General features: G+C 40.5%; 1 protein-coding gene across 1 annotated transcript in view; it reads right to left on the bottom strand.

The window, feature by feature from the left end:
* The window catches only part of AKAP13 (A-kinase anchoring protein 13), a 312,402-nt gene that overhangs the window by 174,164 nt on the left and 111,387 nt on the right, over positions 1–26,851 (bottom strand). The window contains exon 5 of the mRNA XM_088452667.1: positions 13,161–13,454. Within this exon, the coding sequence (XP_088308793.1) occupies positions 13,161–13,454 (294 nt within the window). The remainder of the gene's footprint in view (positions 1–13,160; positions 13,455–26,851) is intronic.

A 26,851-nucleotide genomic window follows, 5' to 3' on the forward strand; every position in this document is an offset into this window, starting at 1 on the left:
CCCTCTGGAGCAGACTCATCCGCCTCTGTCTCTGTTAGGAAATTGGAGAAAAGACTCACATTAGAATCTACATATTGGCACAATAGCATTTCTGAGTTGGTGACATCACAAGACTTACCTTGGCCAACATGAGGAGCCGCAAAGTCTGGCATGTCCGTATCCATGTTGGACACGCCAAACACCTCCACAGCCTGCACACACCCCTGTGCCATCTCTTCTAAGTCTGTCAACTCCAATGACACAGGGGTGGGACCCCCACCTGTCCCCCTTGCATGCCTAGCCCTGTCGGCAAGTTTTTGTTTGAGACGATATTTGAAGTCTGCCCATCTGTGGAATGAATTTGGAACCATTATCCTTTTTTTTACAATGGGGTTTGTTTATAGGATGGGAAAGTGTTTACTTACCGCCGTTTGACATCCCGGGCTAGACGGACATAATCACCCACCCTATTGACAGCAACGGCGACCTCCTCCCACATTCTCCACTTCTGGCTTTGGCTCATATTCCTGGCTGCCTGGGGCAGGATGTCAACGCACTTCTGGATCAAAACCTCCATCTCCTTGCTTGTGAAATGTGGCTGCCTTTTTTTTTTGGCAGCTTTGGCGGGTTGACTGGGGCCAGCAGTCTCTTCCATGTCATCCTCCTCACCTATTTGGGTAAATATGCAGATTTAGCCACTTCACAACTTGCACAATATTATGTTTTAAAAGAATCATTGACACAAAATGCATGAAGGCCTTACCGCCGCAATTTTGACCATTGTTTCCCTGGTTTGAAGCCATGTCTCTGCTTCCAGCATGAAATCATCCAGAAATTCTATGTGATTTCGTGACGTATTTATACATGCGTCCTTAGTTTGCGGCCGCATCATTGATTGTGCGTCCCTATGATTCATCCTTAATTTGTGCGGGAAAATAAACACTATTTATGGCTTGGTGTGTGTGGATTCGAGGTGGGGTTGTTGGAGTGTTGTCGGTTAAGTGGTTTGGATTTGGTTGTTTGCGTTTGGAGGATTTGGCAGAGTTGTTTTTTTGTTTGTTTTTGCTACATTTCTTTGGTTTTTCCGTTCGCATTTTTTTCATTTTTTCAACATCCTTTCCTGATTTGGTAAGTTTTGTGCATTCAAATTTGTGGCCAATTGGTGTATTCTTCTGTTTTGTGGTTCGTTAATTTGTTTAACACTCATTTCATCTTTTTTAGTTTTTTTTTGTTTTCGGACCCAAAGAAGTTTTTTGTGGAAATCTTATATATTCGAGTTGGGTAAGTCCATTTTTTGTCTTGCATTTGCGAATTAATTACCGCATTTTTGACTGTTGGTGTAGCGACTTGCATTTGCGAATTAATTACCGCATTTTTGACTGTTGGTGTAGCGACTTGCATTTGCGAATTAATTACCGCATTTTTGACTGTTGGTGTAGCGACTTGCATTTGCGAATTAATTACCGCATTTTTGACTGTTGGTGTAGTGACTTGCATTTGCGAATTAATTACCGCATTTTTGACTGTTGGTGTAGCGACTTGCATTTGCGAATTATTTACCGCATTTTTAACGGCTTATTCATCATATAATCCAGTTTTGCTTTTCCCTTTTCCATTTTTTTGGGTCCATTTGAACCCTATTTGACGTACGGTGTGCAATGTCGTTTTCATCGATGGCCAAATGTGTTTTTGCGCTATTTTCTGTGTTGGCTTGCAACAATTTTTAAACAAAAAAAACACCCTCTAAATTTTTGAAGTCTCATTGTTGGCTTTTTTACAGTTTATACGTATCATGACAATACCCCGGCATGTAAGCAGCTATGGATGGTATCAGAAAGCTAAGTTGTTTTTTCTTACTTTTGGGGTGGGTCAAAAGCCTTACATTGTAAACTTTGAATTTCAGGTAGATCTGGGGCGAATTGTTCTGGCCCTGCTCCCGGAAGACGACCAACCTCAAACTCGTCCCAGGCGTAGGCATCGTAGGCATGCAAGGCCCCAGATATTTCGAACACGTGTCACCCTTTTTGGAATGCCCGATGATGAGGTTTTAAGACGCTACCGTCTACCTCCCAAAATCATCATAGACACTCTCTCATTAATAGAAAGTGATCTTGAGCGGCAAATTGACAGTCCAACAGCAATACCACCACTGACGCAATTTATGGCGGTGTTACATTTCTGTGCCTCAGGATCATTTCAAACAACGGTGGGAATAGTGGCGGGCATCTCCCAATCCTCCTTTTCCAGGATCCTGAGGGCAGTGATGGAGGCACTTTTCAAGCACCTCCATCATTTTATTAAAATGCCTTTGGATATGGGTGCCCTTAGTGTGGCCAAGGCCAATTTTTACCAAATAGCTGGCTTCCCACACATCATAGGGGTTGTGGATGGTACTCACATACCACTTCAGCCTCCAGCACGGCTGGAGGCAATATTTAGAAACAGGAAACACTATCACTCCCTGAATGTAATGGTGGTATGTGATGCCTCCCTCCAGATCCTGTCCCTGAATGCTAAATTACCCGGAAGTGCTCATGACTCCTTCGTCATCCGGCAATCAGGGATATGGCAGAAATTAACCAACCTACAAGCTGGTGATGCGTGGCTTCTGGGTAAGTGGAGACCTTTAGTACATAACAATGTTAAGCTTGATACACAGTGTTCCTGATGTGGTCTATTTTTGTTCACAGGAGACAGTGGATACCCTTGCATGTCCTGGCTGCTCACTCCTTATTTGGCTCCCACACCAGGGCCACAAAGTGCGTATAATTCCGCACTTACAGCCACCAGGCAAGTGGTGGAGCGCTGTATCGGCCTTTTAAAAGGCCGATTCAGATGCCTCCACCGCTCTGGTGGCGAGCTCATGTATGTGCCGGATATGGTGTCGAAAATTGTGGTCCTGTGTGGGATATTTCACAACATTGCCATAAGGAGTGGTGTCCCAATGCAGCCAGAGGATGCCTTACCTGAGGATGGCCCCCCCGAGGTTGGTCGAAGGTCAGTATGTGGGGGGGCCATACGCGATGATGTGGTGGCCAGATTTTTTAGGTAAGTTTGAACAAAACTCCAGTGTTTATACCTAATGTGTTTGTGTTTTTTGGCGAACATCTAATTTATTTTTAATTTTCTCACCATCTTCTGTTTGTTCACATAATCTTTGGCACTCCAACGCTCACTACTTCCTGCTACCCTTACCAAACCTGGATCTGGTCCTTTTGGGCATATATTCTTGAACCCATATCGCAACGCCATGTTTGTGGAATCATGTTGGCATGGTCCTTCGTCAACCAGTTCTTGATTTTGTGTTTTTATTTAATTATTTCTTGGTATGTGTTGTATTTGAATTTATCACTGTGTATTTTTTTTGGGAGTGACCACTTTGTTTTCTCTGTTATGTTGTGAATAAATGTTTGAAGAGTGAAATGGTCTTCCTTTTTTGGGACGTTAACAGCAAGTGTAACCAGGTTAACACAAGTTACATTTGACTAAGGGGTAAACCAGTACTGACGCCAGTTGAGCAAAACTGAAATATGTTTTCAGCTTCCCAATCCACACCAAAAGGAAGCCTGGCCCAACCTTGGGATTTGTAAGATTGGCCTAAGAAGCTTGCGCACCAAGTAGGAACCTGGAAAATGTAGAAATCTGTAATTGACACTACACCCAAAAAGGGAAATGACATTGTTACTGTTATGTGTTTCTGGTGTCTGTTTGACATACAAAGACAAAACACAATCTAACTTTTAAAAAAGGGAAATCCTTGCAGGAACTTATGTCAGGCTAAACTATCTTGGTTTTGGTTTTTAAAAATGAGCCACAACGTATATTTGTCTTAATAAATTTATTTGGAAAATAGAACAAAAAAAAAAAATCTAATGCCGAAGGAGGCCAGACAGCCGGTCGAGGGCCACCAGAAGGCCGATTACATGGTGGCGCATCTGCCCCACAACATCCGCCACCTCTTGCCGACGCCTCTGTTCCTCTGTGGGTGAGAAAAGTGTGTGGGTTAATACAACAATAGGGAATCCACAGAAAAACATAAAAAAAAAACCAAATCACTCCTAAACCCAAAAACAGAAATAAAAAGGGTGGGCTGGCAAAAATACAAGGCCTAGGTACAAATTCCCACAGGTATGATATGTGTATGCTTAAATCACCAGGAAGAGGTAAAGGCAAACCTTCACAATCAACAAAAGTCAAGCCACAAAAACACGAAGAAAGGCACGACACATGATTACATACAAACAGTTTGTGCTTTAAAAAAAAAAATAAAAAAACATACCGGGAGACAAATCGGGAGCTCCGGCCAAACCTCCATGATCCTCCTCGGAGGATCCGTCATTCCCCAAAGAATGGGGCGGAGTTATGCTGGACTCCGGGGAGGGGGTAATTGGAAGAGGGGTGGGTGGAGGAGAGGGGGAAGTGGGACGGAGGGGAAGGAGGCCCGACATTTCCGGGAGAGGGTCTGGGAAGGATGGGGAGGAGTGGGGAATAGGGGAAAGATTTGGGGTGGAGTGTTGGCTGGGGGTTGGGGAGAGTGGGCGGGAACGCCGTCTGGACGGACGTTGACGGCGGAGTCTTGGCTGTCCCCCTAAAATATGTCAAAGAAATTGTGTTTAGTTTATGGACAAATCCGGGCAACCAAACAAAAAAAAATAAATAAATAAATAAATAAAACCAAAAAAAATAGCAGTAGAATTAAAAAATCAGAAAAAGAGGGGAAACATGCAGACGCAGATATGAGTACAAATAATAAATAGAACAGACAGGAAAACATGCAGACGCAGATATGAGTACAAATAATAAATAGAACAGACAGGAAAACATGCAGACGCAGATATGAGTACAAATAATAAATAGAACAGACAGGAAAACATGCAGACGCAGATATGAGTACAAATAATAAATAGAACAGACAGGAAAACATGCAGACGCAGATATGAGTACAAATAATAAATAGAACAGACAGGAAAACATGCAGACGCAGATAGGAGTACAAATAATAAATAGAACAGACAGGAAAACATGCAGACGCAGATAGGAGTACAAATAATAAATAGAACAGACAGGAAAACATGCAGACGCAGATATGAGTACAAATAATAAATAGAACAGACAGGAAAACATGCAGACGCAGATATGAGTACAAATAATAAATAGAACAGACAGGAAAACATGCAGACGCAGATATGAGTACAAATAATAAATAGAACAGACAGGAAAACATGCACACGCAGTTTGCCCCACAAACACAAACATTAAAACCACAATACATAACACTTACTTGCCAGGATCTGCATGCGAAAGCATGCCAGCAAGCGGGGCGTTCGCCGTTGCAGGTCGGACCACCTGCGCTCCAGCTGCCCGATGTTGCGGCGTGAGCCGAAGGACCGCAGGCGGGACCGTACCTCCGCATACGCGGAGCGCTTCTGCCGGTTGGTCATGGGTTGAGGCTGGCTGGTGATCCGGCGATCCATGACCTCCGTAAGCACCAGCAGCTCACGCCTGGTGAATGCGGAGGCTCTCATGATGGCAATGGTGTTTTTCTTAAAAATCATTTTTGATAAAGTGTGTAAAAATTTTCTGATTGGCTAATGTATTTTGGAAATTAACAGGAGCAATTTTATTGGTTAGTGTATGAGTCATGTGTTCGACAGGGCCAGAAATCTCTGGAGAGTTAGGATAGGCTTGATGCAGTGACATGCGTAAGCAAATTTAAATAAAGAAATGAACCCAGGGAAATATGCGGGGATCCACAGCAATAGTACAATTGTTTAATTGTGGTTCACATGTTTTTTGAACAATAAAAGCGAATGTTTCATCCGTACGTATTCTGCGGGTAAACACAAACACGGACAAGAGTAAAGTTTCTTGCATTGTGTTGAAAAAAAACAAACAATTAAGCTAATTGATACATTGATTGGCATGATACGATTGATGGAGGTAGGCAGAATAAAGGAGCAGGTAATCGACATCTGACAAGGCCACTTCCTGTTTATACGTGTGCGTGCGTTCCTTTCAAGCCATTTCGGGGATGTACGCTCGCTATTTCGTACGCTCGTTAGTTAGAGGAGGGGTCGTCAGAGTTTAGGGAGGAATTTTAGATGCGAACGAAAATATGAGCGAGCCATTGAATTTAAATATTTTTGTACGTACGCCTAACGTACGTGCGCCCGCTTGCGAGTGGGTCTGAATGAGGGCCATAGTGCCCCTGATTCACATTACACCATAAAGTAGTGTCTCTTATTTATGTTACGACACACAGTAGTGCCCCTTTTACACAATGCCCACAGTAGTGCCCCTTATACACAATGTCCACATTAGTGACCCTTATACACAAAGCCCACAGTAGTAATGCCACTTATACAATGCTCACAGTCAGGGCCAGATTAACAGGGGGGGGGGCGACAAGGGGGATCGTCCCTGGGCCCCCACACGTTAAGGACTCCCACACCCATCGCCGTAGGGAGGCTCCATTTACCAGGCGCCCACTGTAACCAGCGGACGCCCGGTTCCCTCCCCGCAGCGGCAGCCGGAGTCGGAGGCTTGAGCTCACGTGAGCTCCAGCTTCCGGCTCACACAGAGCACTATGGCAGAGATGTCATGACGTCTCTGCCATAGTGCAGAGGAGCAGCCGGGCGGACTGCAGCGGATGCGGGGCTTTTTTAAGGTAAGTATGAGCTTTTTTTTTTTTATTTAATGCAGGCGGCCTACTGGGGGCATTACTACTGGGGCGGCATAACTCAGGGGGGAGCATTACTACTGGGGCATTATTCGGGGGGGGGGAGCATTACTCGGGGAGGGGGGAGGCATTACTACTGGGGGCATTACTGGCGGGGGACATTACTACAGGGGACATTACTCAGGGGGGAGCATTACTACTGGGGCATGACTCGCGGAGGGGGACGGCATTACTACTGTGGGCATTGCTGGGGAGGGAATTACTACTGGGGCATTACTCGGGGGAGGCATTACTACTGGGGGCATTAATCAGGGGCATTACTATTGGGGGCTCTACTAGAGAGGGAGCATTAGTATTGGGGGCACTAAGAGGGGCATTACTACTGGGGGCATTTCTACAGAGGGCTCTACTACAGGGGAATGACTACTGGGGGAACAACTACATGGGTATTACTACTGGGGGATTTACACAAGGGGCATTACTACTAAGGCATTACTATTGGGCACAAGCCCAATTACTACTGGGGGGCATTACTATTTGGGGCACAACTACAGGGGTATTACAACTGGGGGCATTTATACAGAGGGCATTAGTACAGGGGGCACTACTAATGGGAGTATTGCATAGGGGGCACTGCATAAGGGACACTACTACTGGGTGCACTCCATACGTGGCACTACCACTGTGGGCACTGACACTACTGGGGGCTCTGCATAAGGTCCCCATTGCGCATACCCCCAGTTTGTCACATTTAATAGAGGCCCCCACATGTTTGTTGCCCTGGGGCCCCCACAGACCTTAATCCGTCCCTGCTCACAGTAGTAGTGCTCCTTACACAATGCCCCCAGCAGTGGTGTCCCTTACACAATGCCCTCGGTAGTAGTGCCCCCTATGCAGTAACCCTCAGTAGTATGCCCCAATTACAACTGCCCCCAGTAGTTGTGCCCCCATTAGTTATGCCCCTTGTAGTATGCCCCCATTAAAATAAGTGCCCCCTGTAGTTGTGCCCCATGTAGTATGCCTCCATTAAAATAAGTGCCTCCTGTAGTTGTGCCCCTTGTAGTATTCCCCCAGTAGCGCCGCCTTACACTGAAAAAAACAAACAAAAATTTACCCGAATCCCCGCTCCTGCTTGTGACCGCAGCCATCAGCTGCTCTCTCCCATCACCCGCAGCGGGTGGAGCCGGAGCTCATGAGTGAGCTTCAACTGGCTCCCTCCGTGCAGCAGCCAATGAGAGTCTGCCTGATCTGTGTAGGGCAAACTGCTATCACAGCGGTCTGCCCTACACTAGAGGAGCCCTGACGTCGGATTCTCTCAGAATCCACAGAATCCGAACCGCTCAACTCTAGTATGAACAAGTGGAGGACCTGAAACCCCAATAAAAAATACAGCGATGATGGCTAAATCTAATTTAGGTGCAGTGGGGTTAATTTGCTCAGATTCCTTTGGACATTGTAGATGTTAAAGACCTATTTTCTGCTGAAATAAACAGCAAAACAGAAAACTTGTCTATGGCATTATAAGTCACCAATAATAATGATGAAGGTAAAGAAAAAGAAACAAAAAGGGCATCTGCTTGCATTACGAGCTCTGTACCCCTCACTTCTAAAGGTCCAACACAAACAATGTGAACCCTTGGTACTGGAGTTCCTTTCATTTACTGTGCCGCTGCTTTACACAGTGTGCTGCATTGTGAAGTTTGTACATTAACACTGGAGCTCTCAACAGTGGAAGTACTGTATCTGCTAGCCGTTCTAAGGGGCAGATTCAATTAGCCGCAGCTGCATCTCTGCCCTGAGCTATTCAATTACTGACACTACCCCACGCGGTAAGCCACAGTAAATGCACTTAACACAGATATTTCCTCACACCCTCAGTAGCTGTGTGGAAAATTCCACAGTGCCAGGCACTTAACCCAGGAACTATGAGTTAACACACATTAGCCGTGGGCTTAACGCGTGTGAAAACTGGAAAGTATTTGAATAGCTCTGCAGCTAACAAACTGCCCCTAAGTCTGGTTATCTCCCTAACCAGCTGTGTACAGAGTAAGAAACATCTTTGGAAAATAAATCATGTCATTTTATTTATTTATTAACAGTATCTTATATAGCGCAGCATATTCCGTTGCGCTTTACAATTGGAAACATAAATAGAACAAAACTGGGCAGTAACACACAGATACATAGGTAGGAAGGCCCTGCTTGTAAGCTTACAATCTATAGACATTCCTCCTTTACCTATAGGTTTTCAATAAACAAACCACCATCACAAGTGGGATTACTGGGATGCCATGAAATATAAAAAAAAAAAAAAATTATAGCAAATCGAGTTCTCTCATGATGGAAGTATCATCTCCTTAGAAGTGTAAAATTACCATAGGTAGAAAAGCCGCTTTGCGTCACAACACTACTTTGTCTGAATAGATGTTCAGAAAAGGATCCTTACATTGTTACTCACTAATGCTGGCCATACACGCTACAATTATCGGGACGGTCCGCCCGATATCGGCGGATTGCCGCGATAATTGTAGCGTGTGGGGGGGGGGGCGACCGAGGGTTAAATATTGCTCAGTCAGGCATGATGGATTGTCCAGCATGCCCGTCCGATGCGACATTTAGCGGGTAAACTGACGGCCGCATCAGGCAGTGTATGCCCAAAGCAGCCGACAGACAGACATTTCCTGTGTTCCTTCCTACGGAAGGAACAGGGAAATGACTCCGCCCCCGGGTGCGGAGCGCGGATGTCGGGCTATACACTGAGATTTCTCTCACAGTGTATGCCGGCGACTTCTGCGGCTGGCAGATAAAATGTCTGTCGGTCTGACAGACATTTTATCTAGTAGTGTATGCCCAGCATTAGTGGGCAGATGTGATTGCTACCAGAAACAATACCCTAAATATGAGCCACTTAAGGTATAAAAGGAATCAGACATCATCCCAGATAACACGGAGATCTCAAGGTGCAACAAAAAGTTTCATACAAAAGGACAAACTCTATTCAACGCATGAAATAAAACAAAACATAAAAATATAAAAAGAAGATAAATCAAACATCAGTCTGGTGCTATAAAGACACCAAATACAGACACAAACCTTCCGGGCAGTTATAACGAGAATCTTGTTGAAGCCATCCAGACAAAAAAAACAAATCAAGAATATCTGGAATACTAGATGCAGTATTACACAATTTGTTTACAACAGGATTTGGAATAAATGAATCCTATGGTGCAAATGAATAATTTATTTTTTTAGCTTGGAGAAGCATATCAATCACCTTTTAAGAGACTCCCTTGAGCCTTCGCAATGAGTGGTCAATCTCCAAGCCATTAAAAGAGAGCACCTCTAGTTTGGATGAAGAACAGGTCTATGATGCAAAAAGATATGATCTAAGTGGCAAAGGCTCCTGGTAAAAACTACTAAGGTTTGGTTGTCACAAAAGAGCTGTTGAGGTTTGTGTCATGAAAAGGGCTGAAAGTGACAAATCGCATGCCACACTGACCTTATTTCTAGAATGTTTGAAGGCAGTTGCCTTTTACTCGAGTCACTTGCCATGCACAATTTCTATAAGGAGGTGAAAGTTCCAACTTATGGAACTAGAATCTGTTGGGAATGCAATGCTGGTTCAATTCCAGCTCTGAGACATGCTACAATCCTTCAAGCTTTGGATTCTGCCAGCAGTTGAGGGGCTCCCTGGCATTTCTTGCACGTCACATAACATGATTCAGAGTAGCCAAACTGCAATCCCACCTAGTGAATAGATCCAGGAGAAAGTCTTGCATATGCCACCTTGTCCACGGAATAATGACTTGGGTTAGAGGAAAACATCCTCAGGAGATGGCAATAGGCCCATATCAAAGTTAGGACCAGATACTGAATTTTCACAAGGCTACTGCTGAAAAGGCTGGCTGCAGCAGCATCAATTTTAGGCACCCGGCCATATGAGAGGATTTTACGCTCTTCTTCCCTTCAACAAGCTCTGAAATAATGCAGATAAGGAATAGAATAAATTCAATTAAGTAACTAAAATAAAAGTAGAAGGAACCCCAAACTAGTAACTTACCTATAGCAGGTACTCTTAGGCTCCATGATGATATGCTGTTGTTCCCTGCATTAGGGTGCAGAGTACAACAGTAGCTGCTTAAAGGCTACAATATGTGTTACTGGCACAACAAACAAGTTGTACTCTTCATAGGCTTTGCCCTATACGTTCATAATGTTGACACAGTCTGAATGTTGACAATGACAGCTGCCATTGAGTTTGATAACAAAACGTAGGCGTACCAGCACAAGTAAAGGGAGGTGACTGTACATAAGCTGTTTTACACAGTTAGAAACGACCTCCCATATGAACATTTCTCGAGAGGACTTTGCTAAAATTTTTATATTTGATTATCATTATTTCTTTGGATCTATTTTCTACTTGCTCCAAAAAAAACTATTGCAAATACAAACACAGAACAAAATTGAGTGGTGGATGTTTCTCCATGACTACACAGCTTGGAGTAGGGGAGACCCTGCATTTTAGAAGGCAAGGCAGAGACTGGGGATTCTCCTACATCCTGGAGATTCTCCTACATCCTGGAGATGGCCCCTGCAAGGGAAGTAGTTGGAGGTTCCTGCATCATCATTAAACAAGGAGTATGAAGAAATTCCTGCATTCTAAGAAAGGAAGAGTGAGGAGGTCTCCGCATTATCAAGGAGTAAGGATGAGGACAGGGAAACGCCAGTATTTTAAGAGAACAAAGAAGATTTCCCTGTGTTATGAGCAAACTAAGGAGAAGAGGTTCCTGCATCATCTCAAAGTTCAGGGGAGGAGGTACCTGCATCATCAGAAAGCTCTGGGGAGGAGGTTACTGCATCATCAGAAAACTCTGGGGAGGAGGTTACTGCAAGCAAAAAGAACAAGCTGGAGGATCTTGCATCGAAACAGAACAGGTAGGAGATGATTTCTGCATTATCAGAGCGAGAAGGAAAATTCTGCATTATCCGATAGGTAGAAATAAAAGGGGGTCAGTTGTGTAAACCCAACAAATTTAGTGAAATGATTGCAGTATCATAAAGTATAACCACCAAGTAACTGAAATGAACTAAATTAACTCAGATTATTATGTTCCACGTTTTCCACTACAAAATATTGATTGGTATTTTGGTCAATAATACATACTTACAACTTCCTTCACAAAAAACGTCTTTTGATAAATGCATTGCTGACAAAAATTTAGCTTTTGGTGAAGTAGGAACGAGAATTTAAAGACTGCGAAAACATAGTTCTCTTGGACGTTCCATTCAACAGATCTCCAGGGACCCTGATGGCTCTGACATTGTCACTGGGTAACCTGTGCATCTGGCACAAGTAGGAAATTAAAGCATACCTACCATTGATGGCGCACTGAAGGTAAGTATGCTTTCATTTGATCTTTTTATCGTCTACTTGAAACAGGTCGAGCAAGTCTTGCTCGAAGTTCACCCCAAATTACATTTCTGCAATTGTGTGGAGATACTCTAGAAAGACTAATGGGGGGCATCCACTAGACGATTTTATCCCTGTCCAACCTCTTAACGATTTTCCCTTGAAGTTTCCCTTGAAATATGATCTTCCACTCTGAACAATTTGCAAACGATTTGCAAAGGATCTAACAATAAACTATGTTGTTTTAATCTGTGATTGAGAGCTTTCAGCTATAGTGGGCAGATAGTGGTTCATCGTTTGATCGTTCAGCGTGAACGAAGCGTAAACAATGTGTAAACGATGCGTAAACTATGTGTAAACGATGTGTAAACGATCAAGTGAAATTGACCTACATGTTCAGTCGATGGAGGAGACGATCAAACGACCAGCGGGAGCGCGCATTGTACATAGTTAGAAACAATTACTGCACGATTTGCAAACGATGTTTGAACGATTATCGAACGATTTTATCATTATCGTTCAACTTTATCATCTAGTGAATACCCCCCTTTAATAAATGTGCTTAACTACTATTTAAAACGTACAGGTATTTTTATTTTGTTCACTAAAGCTCTACATTTTGTTTCCCACATCTGTCAATTAGAGAAAATGAAATAAAACATAGCCGTCCCCTGGAGCCAGTACTACAGGGCAGGGCAGGTATCTGACTATGCAGTAACTGCACTTAGCTCTGTAGATCCCACAAAGAAAAAGAATAAGTACATAAAAAAAAAAACAGCACATATGTTACAAGATTAATGCTATGGTTTTGTAAACAAAGTAATGATTTATGAGCTAGGTGACCAGTAGGAGCACTGGTATGTGAGAATTGACACACTTGAGCAAAAGTAAAGTCAGTTTGTAATCAAAATGTGATGAACAAATATTATGCTTATTATACTCCATTTACTTTCAGAATACTTTGCCTGCACAATACAGAAATCTGAAAATAATTTCATTTATTTAATTATTGTATTACCTTCCTCCCAGATAGAAATGACGATCGATCGATAGATGCAAGAATTAAAAATCATGAACATATAAGATAGTTACCCTTTCTCTCTTGCTCTTCACCTAGAACATTCCATCCATTAGGCAACTGCAGGTGTCGAAAAGCCAACGTAATCTTTTCATCCAGAATAGACGCATCCCCGGGAGATGGTCTTGAACTATCCAAGAACCGTGCAAATATCAAGGCTTGCTGATTACCAGCATTGGCTGCTAGAAACTGAGCTGAATCGTAGGCTTCGTCCTGGATAAACTCAAAGTTATCCGCCGCTACTACGACCGATGAACCTTTCTTAGAAGCACATAGTAAGACTTTTACTCGCTCGCAGCAGTCGTGACCTAAGAGACAAATAGAAAGGACGGTCAATAAGGACATGCACTGTGTTTAGAGATCAAAAATTTATTTAAACCACAAAGAAACTGCTTATAGTCTCTCTAGCACTATTCACAGTAGCACAAAAAGCAAATTCTCAAGGCAATGTGTCCATATTTTAGGACTCAGCCAAACACTAATAAATACAAGTGAATCCAAAATTGAAACTGAACCCAAAGTTAATCAAGATTAATACATGTAATTCTTGTTAAAAGCTCATGGAGAAACCAAAAAATGTATATGTAACTATTACAAAAATTATTGCTTATTTTTTTCTGGCTTCCTTCTATTCCTTTCAGCCATCTTTTTATATTTTATTATCTTTATTTTTGTGAACCCATAAGTATTTACTATACAACAAGAAACAAAAGCACATTAGACAGTAGCAGACTACAGTATTTTACAAATTGACCGATTACAAGAATTACATAATACAATTGCAGGATCACATGGCGGGGACACTAGGAGAGAAAGACCTGCTTATAAGAGCTTACATTCTACGGAAAATGTGGGCATATTCTGTGGGGTGCCGAGGCTAGAGGGTAGGGTGGTAAGCTGGAGTGAACATTTTAGTTTAAATGGTACGTATGAAGGCTAGGAGACAAGAGGAAAGTCAGAGTGTGGGCAATCCAGAGATTGTTAACACAAGAAAACTTCTGAAAACAGAAGTGGGGATCAGAGAGGAGACTATCATTGGCAGAGCAGAGGGAGTGTGTGAGGAGATGAGGTTAGAGATATGAGCATAAGGGGGCAGGGGTTGTTGAGAGCTATAAAGGACACGAAGGCTCGTATTCCCCGTCAGGGAGGCACGCCCCCGGCACGCCCACCAAAGGGGGCGTGCTGTCAATCAACATCGACAGCACGCCCCCTTTGATCAGACACAACGAGCGAAGGACTTTTTTTCGCTCATCGCGTCTGGCGCATGCGCACGACGGAGCTCCCTCCGTCGTGCGCATGCTCAGTGCAGAACATCGACCCACTTGCGAGCGGACAGTCGCTCGCGAGTGGGTCTGAATCAGGGCCAATGTACCTTCAGCAAACACCTGCAATAAAAAAAAAAAACACCTCCCCCATACTTGCAGACCCCCAAACATCTATTTCGATAGCTTTTTTGTTTGTACCCCCACTTTGTACTTCTTCACCCCCATTTTCAAAGTGCTTTTTTGGGGTGTTCCTTTTTTTTTGCATTTTTTTTAATGCAGTTATCCTTTGGGGGCTCTCCAAAGGGTGCAGAGTGGTTTCCGCACCTTTGCACCCCATAACCTCAACTCCGCACTTTTTTCTGCTGGGTATTCACAGGTGAAACTTTTTCGCCTATTACACTGCATTGACTTTCCGCGTACGAGAAAAGTCTTTGCAATTGAATACGACGAATAGTTTCTGCCTGGCGAAAAGACGCAATCGGTGATATTTTCGCAGATCGCGGCTTTTCGCATCTAATTGAATACAGCCTTAAGAAGAGATATTCTCCATCAGACACTTATTTCCACAAGAGGCAGTTCTACATAGGAAACAACTGTGTCCTGTTCAGTCGCCTTGAACATAAATAACGGTCTTAGGATATAAATACATGACTAAAAAAAAAAAATAGAAGGTCACACAATAAAAAATAAAACCAAAATATTTAAAGCTGAAGAAAATTATGTACAAGTCAATAAAATGAAGTGATCTGAAGCTGTTGATTTATATTAGCTGCTTAAAAAAAGCATAGACTGATTTATACGTAATGCCAGTCATTAAAGAGCAGATTTGGTTGTCAATTTGGCCATCATCAATTAAAATTTGACAGACCATTGTACATAATGCGACCCCAAAGCCGGGACACAGCACACTGGGACCCACAGTTATAATCTCACAAGGAAGGTGAGCTAACCATTCCTATTTTTCCTGCAGGGCCTGGTGTACAACGGGCATACATGAACTTAGCCCACGGCCAACATGGACAAACATATTACCATATTGGTCATTTACAAATGTTATAATTGACCACAGACTCTTGATATTTTCTATGTATATATGGTCACTATGCACGGCTGAATAGATTCTGTGGTGTTGCTGAACTGGCGCGCTACTAGCACCAGCCTATACTAACAAACTGGACATTTACTGGAAAGCTATCCCATGGAGTAATTGAGGAATTCCAAACAGTATCCATTGTGAAATATTGCAGTACATATCTTTAACTAAGAAAAGTTTGGGACATCAGTCTGGACAAGTTAATAAGAGTGTGGAGATTTAAAAGTTTTAATCTGCTGATGAGAATGGCAAATAGGAAGCACTGTGATTATATGTTGTTATTATTACCATCCATAGGTAGTTACATTATATTTTATTAGTATTAACAATATTTGATACATTTTATCTACATATTTACATTTTTAGAATTTCTGTTTGTTAAATTGATATATGATACAGAGAAGCCTGCCTGTAATCATTCAAGTGTCATTTATCAATTGGTGAATTGTCAGCAATAGCGCGGTCTAGATTTGTTTTATAGAATTACCAAATAGAACTGAGCATTTTACTTAGACACAAAAGGTGACCATAAATCACAACTTGCATGATGTAATTGTCAAACAGCGGAGAGGGCAGTATTGTCACATTAATGCTATAACCAAACATTTACACATGTGAATGGGGGATAGATCATCTAATCATTACTGACCATGGAAAAGTTTTCAAAAAGTACAAACAACTGGGACTATACACTCTCCAGATGCCTCTCATGTAATCTGTGTTGCTGGGGCAACAAACTCTCCAGATGCCTTCCATGTATTTTGTGATCTCACAAGACAAGGTACTAACTACAATATATACATTTCCTTCCTGAGCCCTTCTCTCTATGTGCTAGTAGAAGAGTCAGTAGATTCAAATAAATGTAGTAAAACACGGTTACAATGTGTAATTTATACTTGCCATCCTATTGAGCTTACACGAAACTACAGAAGAAGGAGAGGGCGTTTAACCGGAGCGAATGCCAACATATTTGCATACGGATATTTGTCATGTGACCGACGTGATCATACGGAAACACGTATAGGCCTGTATTACATTCACCGGGATGAGTGGTTGCAATGTTTAGATGGGACCATACCCAAGAACTACAGTCAAAGAATTGTGGGGTGTGAGGCAAAATTGGCAATGTGGGTGGTCGTGAGGTCCCAGAGAAATGGTCGGAACATCGACACCTCACGGCCATGAAATGCCCCCTTAGTTTGAGGGTCATAACTTTAAGTTGTACTGTTTTACTGCATACCCCAATCACTCACCGTATGCTTTTTATTGTGAGCTCAGGGAAATGCCATAATAATAGGTGTTGTCACAGTTCCATATCTTAAATTAATGTTGTTGAATCAATTTCATTGTCAGTTTTAAGAAATCTCATAACTAATATTGATGATTATGTGCTTACATTCACTTTAATTATATTTCTCAATTTAGTCAGAGATAAAATTATGTAATAGACAATAAATGAATCTAGTCTAGATACCTCAGAATGTTCTTGCTATCACACAATCACATCAGTTCCAGTTATTTGTCTCCTGGTGTATCAGACACTAATATGGTCCCCAATATCTGTCCAGTGTCTGCCCTAAAGCACACTAATCTCCTGTCACTCTGGTCATTGACAGGAGCCTGTTCTGGAAATTGCAACATATACAGTTTTAAATAACAGAGAGAGACTTCTGTTTGTTTGTAGTTTTATGGTCAGTGTTGACTGTTCTATACGTTAAGAAAGGCTTTTTAGACATTGAATTACACTGACTTTTCCTACATGAGCAAGACTCTAAATCTAAATATAATTGGATAACAACATACTGTAATTGGATAATGTAGCAAGTTCATCATTGTTTTATTAATGCAGAGAAGCCGGCCGGTGTGTATCATGTGCACTTGCCATCTGGACACTGCCTACATATAGCGGCTGTGAACCTTTGGATTTATTGTAACTACAAAAGGGTAACCGCCACTAGGTGCCCGAGATAAGATAATACAGCGTGTGAGTGCAATACAGTCAACTCTATGCATATAAATTGATATCTAAGACTGCTAGTGCAACAATACTTTGTTGGTTTCGCCATAAATCGGCTTTCCTTTTGAGAACATTTGAGCTCAAATAATTTGCAATTATTCGAGACGCTTGAAGCTTGTGCAGTTGCTCAACTCATGATTAACATCTTTACCTGTGCAATTACAGTAATTTACATATGTGTACTATTTGCACTGAGATATAATTGACGGGTACCATTGTATAATTATATATTTTTTATGTAATTTTTATATATGTTTGTTTATGTGTATGTAATAAATTGTGATTGATTTCTCTTTGATATATAAATTTGTGGTATTACATTTTATATATAATTGAAAGCCAAGCGCTGTTGTATGTTTTTTCTTTTGTGCTTTCTTTGGTAATAGATGGTGGCAACTCTCTAATAATAGCTGCTGCCTATTTTAACCCATTGATTATTATAATATTCTCTCTTCAGCGCCGGAGGGAACTGTGTATTTATTTTTTTGGTTTTTGTTGTTTGTACCTTGGCTGCGGGCAATATGAGTTTTTGTAGTTATGAAGAAAGGCTAGACAGACGTAAGAATTATTTGAATGAACAACAGATCCCCCAAACTACAGAGATGGTTCCCCAAGTTGAGAATCTATCTGATCTATTTTTTAAATTAGAGGATCTTTTAAAAACAGAAATGAGACACTGGTGGGATGGGGTAAACCTTGAAAAATATATAAAGAAAAAAATTATTCCAAGAGGTTTACGGCTCTTTAAAAATTTGTCTTTTACAGACGATAAAGATCTGATAGAAAGTTGGAATAATACATTAGACGAATGTTCTGTCAAGTTGATGAAATTGCTCATTGCACATAGAGCGAAAAGGTTCAACATACAGTTGAAGAAATAGAAAGGGTTAAACTTGCTTTAGAAACACACAAAAATTTTGAGGAAGTTAAAGAATTTGATACCATAGCAAATAAAAAAGTAGAGGATATTGAAAGAACATTAGTAGATAACAAAAATCTGAAATTTAAACGGGATATGGTGGATCAGACTAATAGGGTGCGTTCTTATAATGCAAAACACGTATCACACTCTGATTACTCACAGAGTCATAGGAAACCTTGGCGTACTAATTACAACAATAGAACTCCCTCTAGACAGAGTAATAACCATAACAATATTATTAATAGAAATAATGGTAACAGAAATAGGCTGACTGTGCCATTAATGAAGGGACAGTATAGCAAAACTCACCTCAGTCACCCCTCTACACAACCAGAGAAATCCCTAGAGATTCAACAACCTCATTTATGCCAGCGAAGGGACTCCACTGAACTTACCAAAGGGTCCTGTCTGGGAGCTCGTCCAAAAATGGATCCAAAAGGATCCGATCATTCAAAGGAGGTTTTTTTTAGGGACCAATCGGTATCAATCACTAGATCCAAATTACATGGATCCCAAGCCTCATCCCATCAAAAAAGAGGAAGAGTAAGTTCAGAGGACGAAGAGGGGGTAAGAGAGTACAGAAGAAAAGCAAGAAACCATTAAACATGAATGGGGTTTTTAATTTGTCTAAAAAAACACTTACCAATGGTCAATTGACACTGCTTAGCAAAGGTCTCAATTTTGCTCCTACCGCAGAGCCCAATATTTTTGATCTGTTCGTAGAACTCAATCGGTTTATTCGTTGTTTATGTAGGAAAAAGTATTTCTTAAAACAAAGCATTAAATTCATCTAATAAGAGGAATATGGAGGTTCAACCTATTCTTCTTGACGATACAGAACAAAATGCTCTATCGTCTCTGGAGGCATTATGGAATGAAGGGAACACTATGGAAATAGAACAGATCCCTGTATTTGATGTGAATGCCTCTGATATATCGTCTCAGAAGGAATTCAGATGTAAATCTGAATTTTTTCCTTTAAGCTCCAAAGGTCCCTTCATTGACTGCTTCTATCGGTTGACTCTTAACAAATTTCAGGAAGTTTGTAACAAAACTAGAAAGTATAATCCATCAAATTTGTCTGGAGTAGAAAAAGAAGCATTACGTAAACTTACAAACGACAAAACGATTATAATAAAGTCTGCAGATAAGGGAGGGGGTGTTGTCATCCAAGATATAGAAACTTATAGGAATGAGGATTTACGCCAATTAGAAAATAAAAAAAAATTATAAAATCCTGGATGGCAACCCCTCAGAAAATTACTCTCTACTCCTAAAAAACTTTTTAGATAAAGCAGTTATTGATGGGGTCATAACAAGAGAACTAGCACGATTTCTTTTACCCCTTTATCCTATCACTCCCATGTATTATCATTTACCTAAAATTCACAAATGTCTTTTCACCCCCTGGTCATCCTGGTATTTCTGGTCCCTCACTTCTTTTTTATCTCAGTATGTTGATTCCATTTTACAGCCTAAAGTTTGTAAGTTGAGATCTTATATTCGTGATTCAACACATTTGCTTAACAGTCTAAGGGATATTGTTTGGAAGGACAATTATGCCTTACTCACCTTAGATGTCGAGGCTCTGTATACTAATATTCCCCACGACAAAGGGATACAGTCCCTCGAAACAGTATTGAATGGTGACGCGGATATGACTGATCTCAAAAGGGCTTTCATTCTGGAGTCAATTCATTTTATTTGAACGCATAATTTTTTCTTATTTGATTCACGGTATTATTTACAGGTGTGGGGAACGGCCATGGGGACCAGGTTCACGCCGAGCTATGCCAATTTGCACGTGGGTGTATTCGAGGAGACCTACGTGTATGGTGACGAATACGGTGCGGACCTGGTCTTCTATGGTGGTTATATAGATGACCTTTTTATTATTTGGAGTGGGGGTGAGTTACGTGCACTTTCTTTTGTTGACACACTTAATAATAATTCATTTGGTTTCAAATTTTCTCATTCGTATAGTTCTACTTCCGTAAATTTTCTCGACTTGACCCTTTTTGTACAGGGAGGGAATATCATGACAAAAACTTATAAAAAAAACAGTTGACACTAACCAATACCTACATTATAGAAGTGCCCACTATAAGAAAAGGACGGACAATGTCCCCAAAGGGCAACTCATGCGGATAAAACGCAATTGCACTTCAAACTATGATTTTGAGGTGCAATCAAAGGATATGGTTACATCATTTATCGAAAGAGGCTATCCACCATATTTAGTGTAAAGAGCTCTACATGAAGTCATACAAATGGATAGAACGGATCTCCTTAGACATAAGGGTCAAGACAAGTTAGCAGAATGTAAGAACTTGGGGCATAATTTAGCTTTTATTACAAAGTTTAATAGGGCTTCACATCAAATAAGGGAGATAATCAAAACTAGTCAGTCAATTTTAAAACAGGATCCCATACTGAATGATATTTTGCCCCCAAATCCCAATGTAGTGTTCAAGAAAAATAGAAACCTGAAGAATATTATTTCACCCAGTTTTTTTAATCCAAGAAGAATACTACAATCTTCAGGGAATTGGTTAACATCACAAATACAGGGATGTTTTAAATGTAACAAAACAAATTGTATTACATGTGGCTATATTACCAACAAAGTAACCGAAATTCAAGCTCATTCAGGTCCAGCAAAATACTGTATCAAAGGTCTGGTCACATGTAATACGTAATTTGTTATTTATCTTATCCGTTGCAGTTGTAACTTGTATTATGTGGGTCGTACTACCCGACCACTTAAGTACAGGTTCAACGAACATAGGAGGAATATCGAGAAGGGACTATATACACATAGTCTCTCACGGCATTATGCGGAGGTTCATGAGAAGAACCCCAAGTGCCTTCGCATTACTGGGTTAGAACAAGTTAAAAGCACTGCTAGGGGAGGGGATCGGTTTAGAACTTTATGTCGACAGGAGGTTGCCTGGATTTATCAGTTGAATAGTATGACACCAACGGGATTAAACAAAACTTTAGATTTAAATAATGTTCTTTAGGATCACTATAGAGGGTAGGGATTGATGGGTACTGTTGAGTATAGGTCCCTATACCTTGGGCCCCACTTCCCCTTTCCCTTGGTATATCCTAATTACGTGTAATTGTCAACTAAATTTGATGGCCAGTTCTCATAATTATAGGAATATTTTAATACTATATTGTTTCTAATAGTTTGGCAATACATTTATATATAGAATAGCTGCACTTGAAGTAGAAACATTTAAGAACAACGGATATACGAATAAGGCTGAACATTTATCTAATCAAGAGAGTCCATAGTTTTAGTTCCTTTTAGGGGGAAACTAGTATATTATTTAACAATCAATTTTACCAGCTAATGACTATCCGCCTAATCGATGTACTATTTATAACATATGGTATCTGGAGTACCGTTATCCCCTTATTTGAGATGTAGGTACAACCTAAATATACATATTACATTTATCGGTGTTTACTATAATTAAGTATTATTGGATATTTCATATATACATGCGTAATACTACTGATATATATATACTGATCAAGCGGGTTTAGTTTGGACGGCGGTATATTTTAAGTATATATCTGGGTAAACATTTAGATTTAAATGTAATATGTTCTATCTATTTATGGATACATATAGACACATAGATGAGTTATATCTGCATATACAGACACAGCTTGTGAGACTGATGCAGTGTCATTAGAATCAGAATAGATTGACAATTGAAGAGATATGCAGTTTTGCCCCTTTTTTGATTTGATGTTTAATGATTTTTTTTGATTTTTAGATTTTTTTAATTATTTTATTATTAATATTTTTTATATAAGTGTATATACACGTGTATGTGTGTGTGAATGACACATGTGCATGTATATATACATGTTTGTACTCATTATTAAAAGGATTTTTTAAAAGGGTTTTATTTATACAAGCATATGTTTTTTAAATGAATATGTGTTTTGCGTTGGAATATGTGCTTGATGTGCTACTATGGAGAACAGCCATATTTCCCATATCAGAGCAAAAGGAGTTATTTTTCTTTAACATTGGATTACAAATCAATTACTATAACCAGCTGAGGGTCATTATCCTTTCAAAAATCCACGCTTACAGGGAAATATAAAGATACATCCCATGGGAAAACTATTCAGACATACCTCTGACGAAACTGCCGGGAGCGGAGAAACGCGTTAGGAAGTGTCTTTAGAATTGCAGTGGTACCTTGTGATAAGGTTTGAGCTTGGCTGCGAACATTTCTACTTTTCAAGCTCATTTACCCTACAGCAGCCGCACTCAAATAGCGGCTTTCAGCGATCCCAAGCTCCACGTAGAGGACAGGTGTATACACCTCCCGCTGCTGAGAGTAATCTCCAATCTTCTCTCCAGAATTTGATTTCCCCTGACACTCACTGGGAATCAATGCGGCAGTTCCGTTTGCCGTGAACACAGCCAGCCGGTGTGTATCATGTGCACTTGCTGTCTGGACACTGCCTACATATAGCGGCTGTGAACCTTTGGATTTATTGTAACTACAAAAGGGTAACCACCACTAGGTGCCCGAGATAAGATAATACAGCGGGTGAGTGCAATACCGTCAACTCTATGCATATAAATTGATATCTAAGAATGCTAGTGCAACAATACTTTGTTGGGTTCGCCCTAAATCGGCTTTCCTTTTGGGAACATTTGAGCTCAAATAATTTGCAATTTATCGAGACACTTGAAGCTTGTGCAGTTGCACAACTCATGATTAACATCTTTACCTGTGCAATTACAGTAATTTACATATGTGTACCTATTTGCACTGAGATATAATTGACGGGTACCATTGTATAATTATATATTTTTTATGTCATTTTTATATATGTTTGTTTATGTGTATGTAATAAATTGTGATTGATTTCTCTTTGATATATAAATTTTTGGTTTTACATTTTATATATAATTGAAAGCCAAGCGCTGTTGTATGTTTTTTTTTTGGTTTTGTTTTGTTTTTTAAAGATGTTAAAATGGTAGTTGCATTCAGAGCCATAACTACAGTAGTGCAACATGCACAAGTGCTAGGTCAGTTATCATCGAAGCCGTACAGTCTCCTAGCCCCTACTGACCACCTCGGCCTTCCCTTAAAATTAAGCTTACATATCTGACTCAGGTTCTCTCTCTGATTGGCTCCACAGTAGGGGCCATGGAAGGAGGTATAAATCCATTAACTTCAAATGCAGCGGATGCTCTAAAGCTACTGCTACTTTATTGTTTTTCTAAACTGGAGGAATAACCAAATTGACAGAGAGTCATTGAGAGAGGTAAAAGAGTGAAAAAAATGGAGTGTGGGGAAGAGACATTGGGGCATAGCAATGAAAACATTTTGTGGGAAATGGCCAGAAAATGGTAGTTTTGCTAAACAGTCGCAAAATATAAGAATTACCAGTATGTATGTAGAGGATATAGCAGCAGATATCTATGGGGGCCGCTATATTGTGAGCGTGGTCCCGGTAGCTAATGCAATTGAAGCCTACGGGTTACAGAGTGCACAATTTACCGGCCCCTCCCGGACAAAGGCCGGTCACACATGCGTAGTCTGATGACTGCTCATGCACATTATTGCCGACACAAGCGGTGATAAGAAATTAGAATTAGTGTTTCTAAAACCCGATAATAAATAAATAGGCCCCATTGCGTGTTCAGGGACTAGTTAGGTTTAAGATTGACACAATGTACAGAGGGGAGGAGCAGAAGCCCATTACATATGAATAGGACTCTATTACGATCCTAAGCTTCGGAAACGTCACTAATATATATGTGAGTGATAAATTAAACAGAGCACTGATTATATGCTAAATGTTCATCTTGCAATCCAAAATATTTCTGTTTAATTCAAGGAATCCATTAAAAACCGTAACACAACTAGGGAGATGCTGCACGCAACAAGTTCAGTAAGGTGCCAAAGAGAGGAATGAAGTGGGTTTTTTTAGGGTTTCTTTGTAACTTTTACATGGTTGTTACTTATTACTTTAAAGTACTGTAGCAGCCTGTTCAGCTGTGCCCAACGCCTAGCCTCAGACAGGTGACCGATGTGTGCTGCCACTCTCTCTCCCATCCACAGTTTGCTGCACAAAATAGCAAAAGCCAAACACATCAGCCAAAGTTTCAAATGCTCCTATAAAAACAACTGTCCATGTGAGTGTATCCCTATGGTAAAATCATTCTGTTTGTAACTCTGTATGATGCCGTTATTACTCTGCATATTCCCACAGCCAATGGTTGAGACCTTGCAGCACAAGTTCAAGTCAATGACCAGAGGGACATGAGCAAAGTGTTCTGTAGGATGGTCACATGACGAGCAATGACAGGTATTGGAAATGCTTCCACTATGTCCCATATTGGGCTCAGATACACCTGGACATAAAAACATAAACTGAACTGATGTTAATATATTATGATACAAGAGCATTCGACGGTCATTTCAGGTATTTGGTTATCCGCCTGCTTTATATCTGGACTCCTCTAATTTATTATCTTTTAGATAATTCTGTCTCTAAAATGACAAATATAATTAAAAGAGAAAGACCAACACCCTCAATATTAATCGTAAGATTGCATTTACAGCATTACTTGAAGTGTGTATATAAGAGACAAAAACAAAAAAGATACATGTTTTAAAAGGATATGCTTGCCCTGTCATTCAGGATTCATATTCCTCAGGCAGAGCAATAAGTAGCATATGAAACACATATACTACAACCTGTATGTGGACGAAGTATATGGAGGAGTATTACAGATGGAGTCTTGTGTCAGCCAAGAACTTTATCCCAGCTTATAAATGTAATAACTTCATTTTCTATCTGTGGAGTGTACAGAAATACTAGACGAATTGGTGTGGCTACATGTACCCGGCGACAGGAACAAAACAAACAGTTGAAGCTTTCAGAAATCTAAACTAATCTCCTGACAATGTGGTGCAGAGAGCAAGCTGCAGAGTTGCTTGGAGTATTTTCACAGATAGATGACACTATGCAATGTCATTATGTCTAAATAGAACTTAATCTTTAATCCAATTAGAGCAGTGTTGGTAGAACTGAACAGCCACATGAACCCTACACTATGTGAGGCAGCAATATTAAAAACAAAAGAACATTCTCTGGAGTGTATACAAGACAAACACTTAAGTATTATTTTAAAACATCCAACAAATGCTTATGATCTCTTAATGAAAGATATGTTGCAAAAACTATGAACTGTAATACACATTCAAAGCAGAATACAAACATTAAAAAAAAAAATAGTATTTCTATTGTACAGGTTGAGTCTCCCATATCCAAAATGCTTGGGATCAGGGGTATTTTGGATAACTGAATATTCATGAAATATCTTGGGAATGGGACCCAAATATACACACAGAATGCAGTCATGTGTTATATACACCTTATACACACAGCCTGCAGGTAATTTATACAATATATTCAATAATTCTGTGGCTCAAGCAAAGTTTGTATACAGAAATTAAATTCATTTATGTTTCATATAGACTTTATACACACACAGCCTGAAGGTCATTTTATACAATATTTTTAATAATTTGTGCCTTAGACAAAGTTTGTGTACATTGAAACATCAAAAAGGTTTCATTATCTCTCAGTCATGCCAAAATAATTCCGTATTTCGGAATATTTGGATATGGGAGACTTAACCTGTACAACCTCTACGAAACCAATACTTAATACTAAATAGGAGACTCCATGCCAATGTGCTTAAAAATGGGAAAATAAAACAAAAGAAATAGAGATGCCCTGTGTTATTGCCAGCTGAGCAGCTGGCAGCCCTAGTCCCATACCAGGGGCACACATGGTAGTGGATATATAAAGCAGCACCAGAGCAGTCACATTAAACTACTAAAGTATTTATTCTCCACGCTGCACTATCGCACCCAGTATATAAACTCCTGACATGCCCCTGCCCTTCGCCATTGCACAGCTAGTTTCCTGAGGATTCTCTGTTTTTCTACTCAGGGCAAAAATTTGCCAGTTCTGTATTACAGAATACAGAGTGCCCAGGGAAAAACATTTATATTGTAGCAATGCCCCACATGGGGCTCCAGGGTAGTTACATGTGTCTTTTCTCCCTGAAATTGTGCGCCTTACTCACATAAACAACTGGGAGCAACAAAACGACATTGCTAGATCACAGTACACTGATCAATTTCATGTGCCAACATCTGCACATCTGTGTGCGACGGAGTCTGAATACAAATCTGTGTAAAAAGGGCTCTGATACGAGCAGCTGCGGATTTTTCTTGTGCCAAGTCCTGTTGTGCTTAACTGCAGCTTTGTATGTTTGTAAATCCAATTCCTGTACAGCTAGTGTCTCTAGTACACTGTGTGGCATTTTGCTGCATCTGCAATGT

This window comes from Taudactylus pleione, unplaced genomic scaffold, assembly GCF_031769625.1.
Source record: "Taudactylus pleione unplaced genomic scaffold, aTauple2 ptg000556l, whole genome shotgun sequence".
NCBI classification, from domain to species: Eukaryota; Metazoa; Chordata; class Amphibia; order Anura; family Myobatrachidae; genus Taudactylus; species Taudactylus pleione.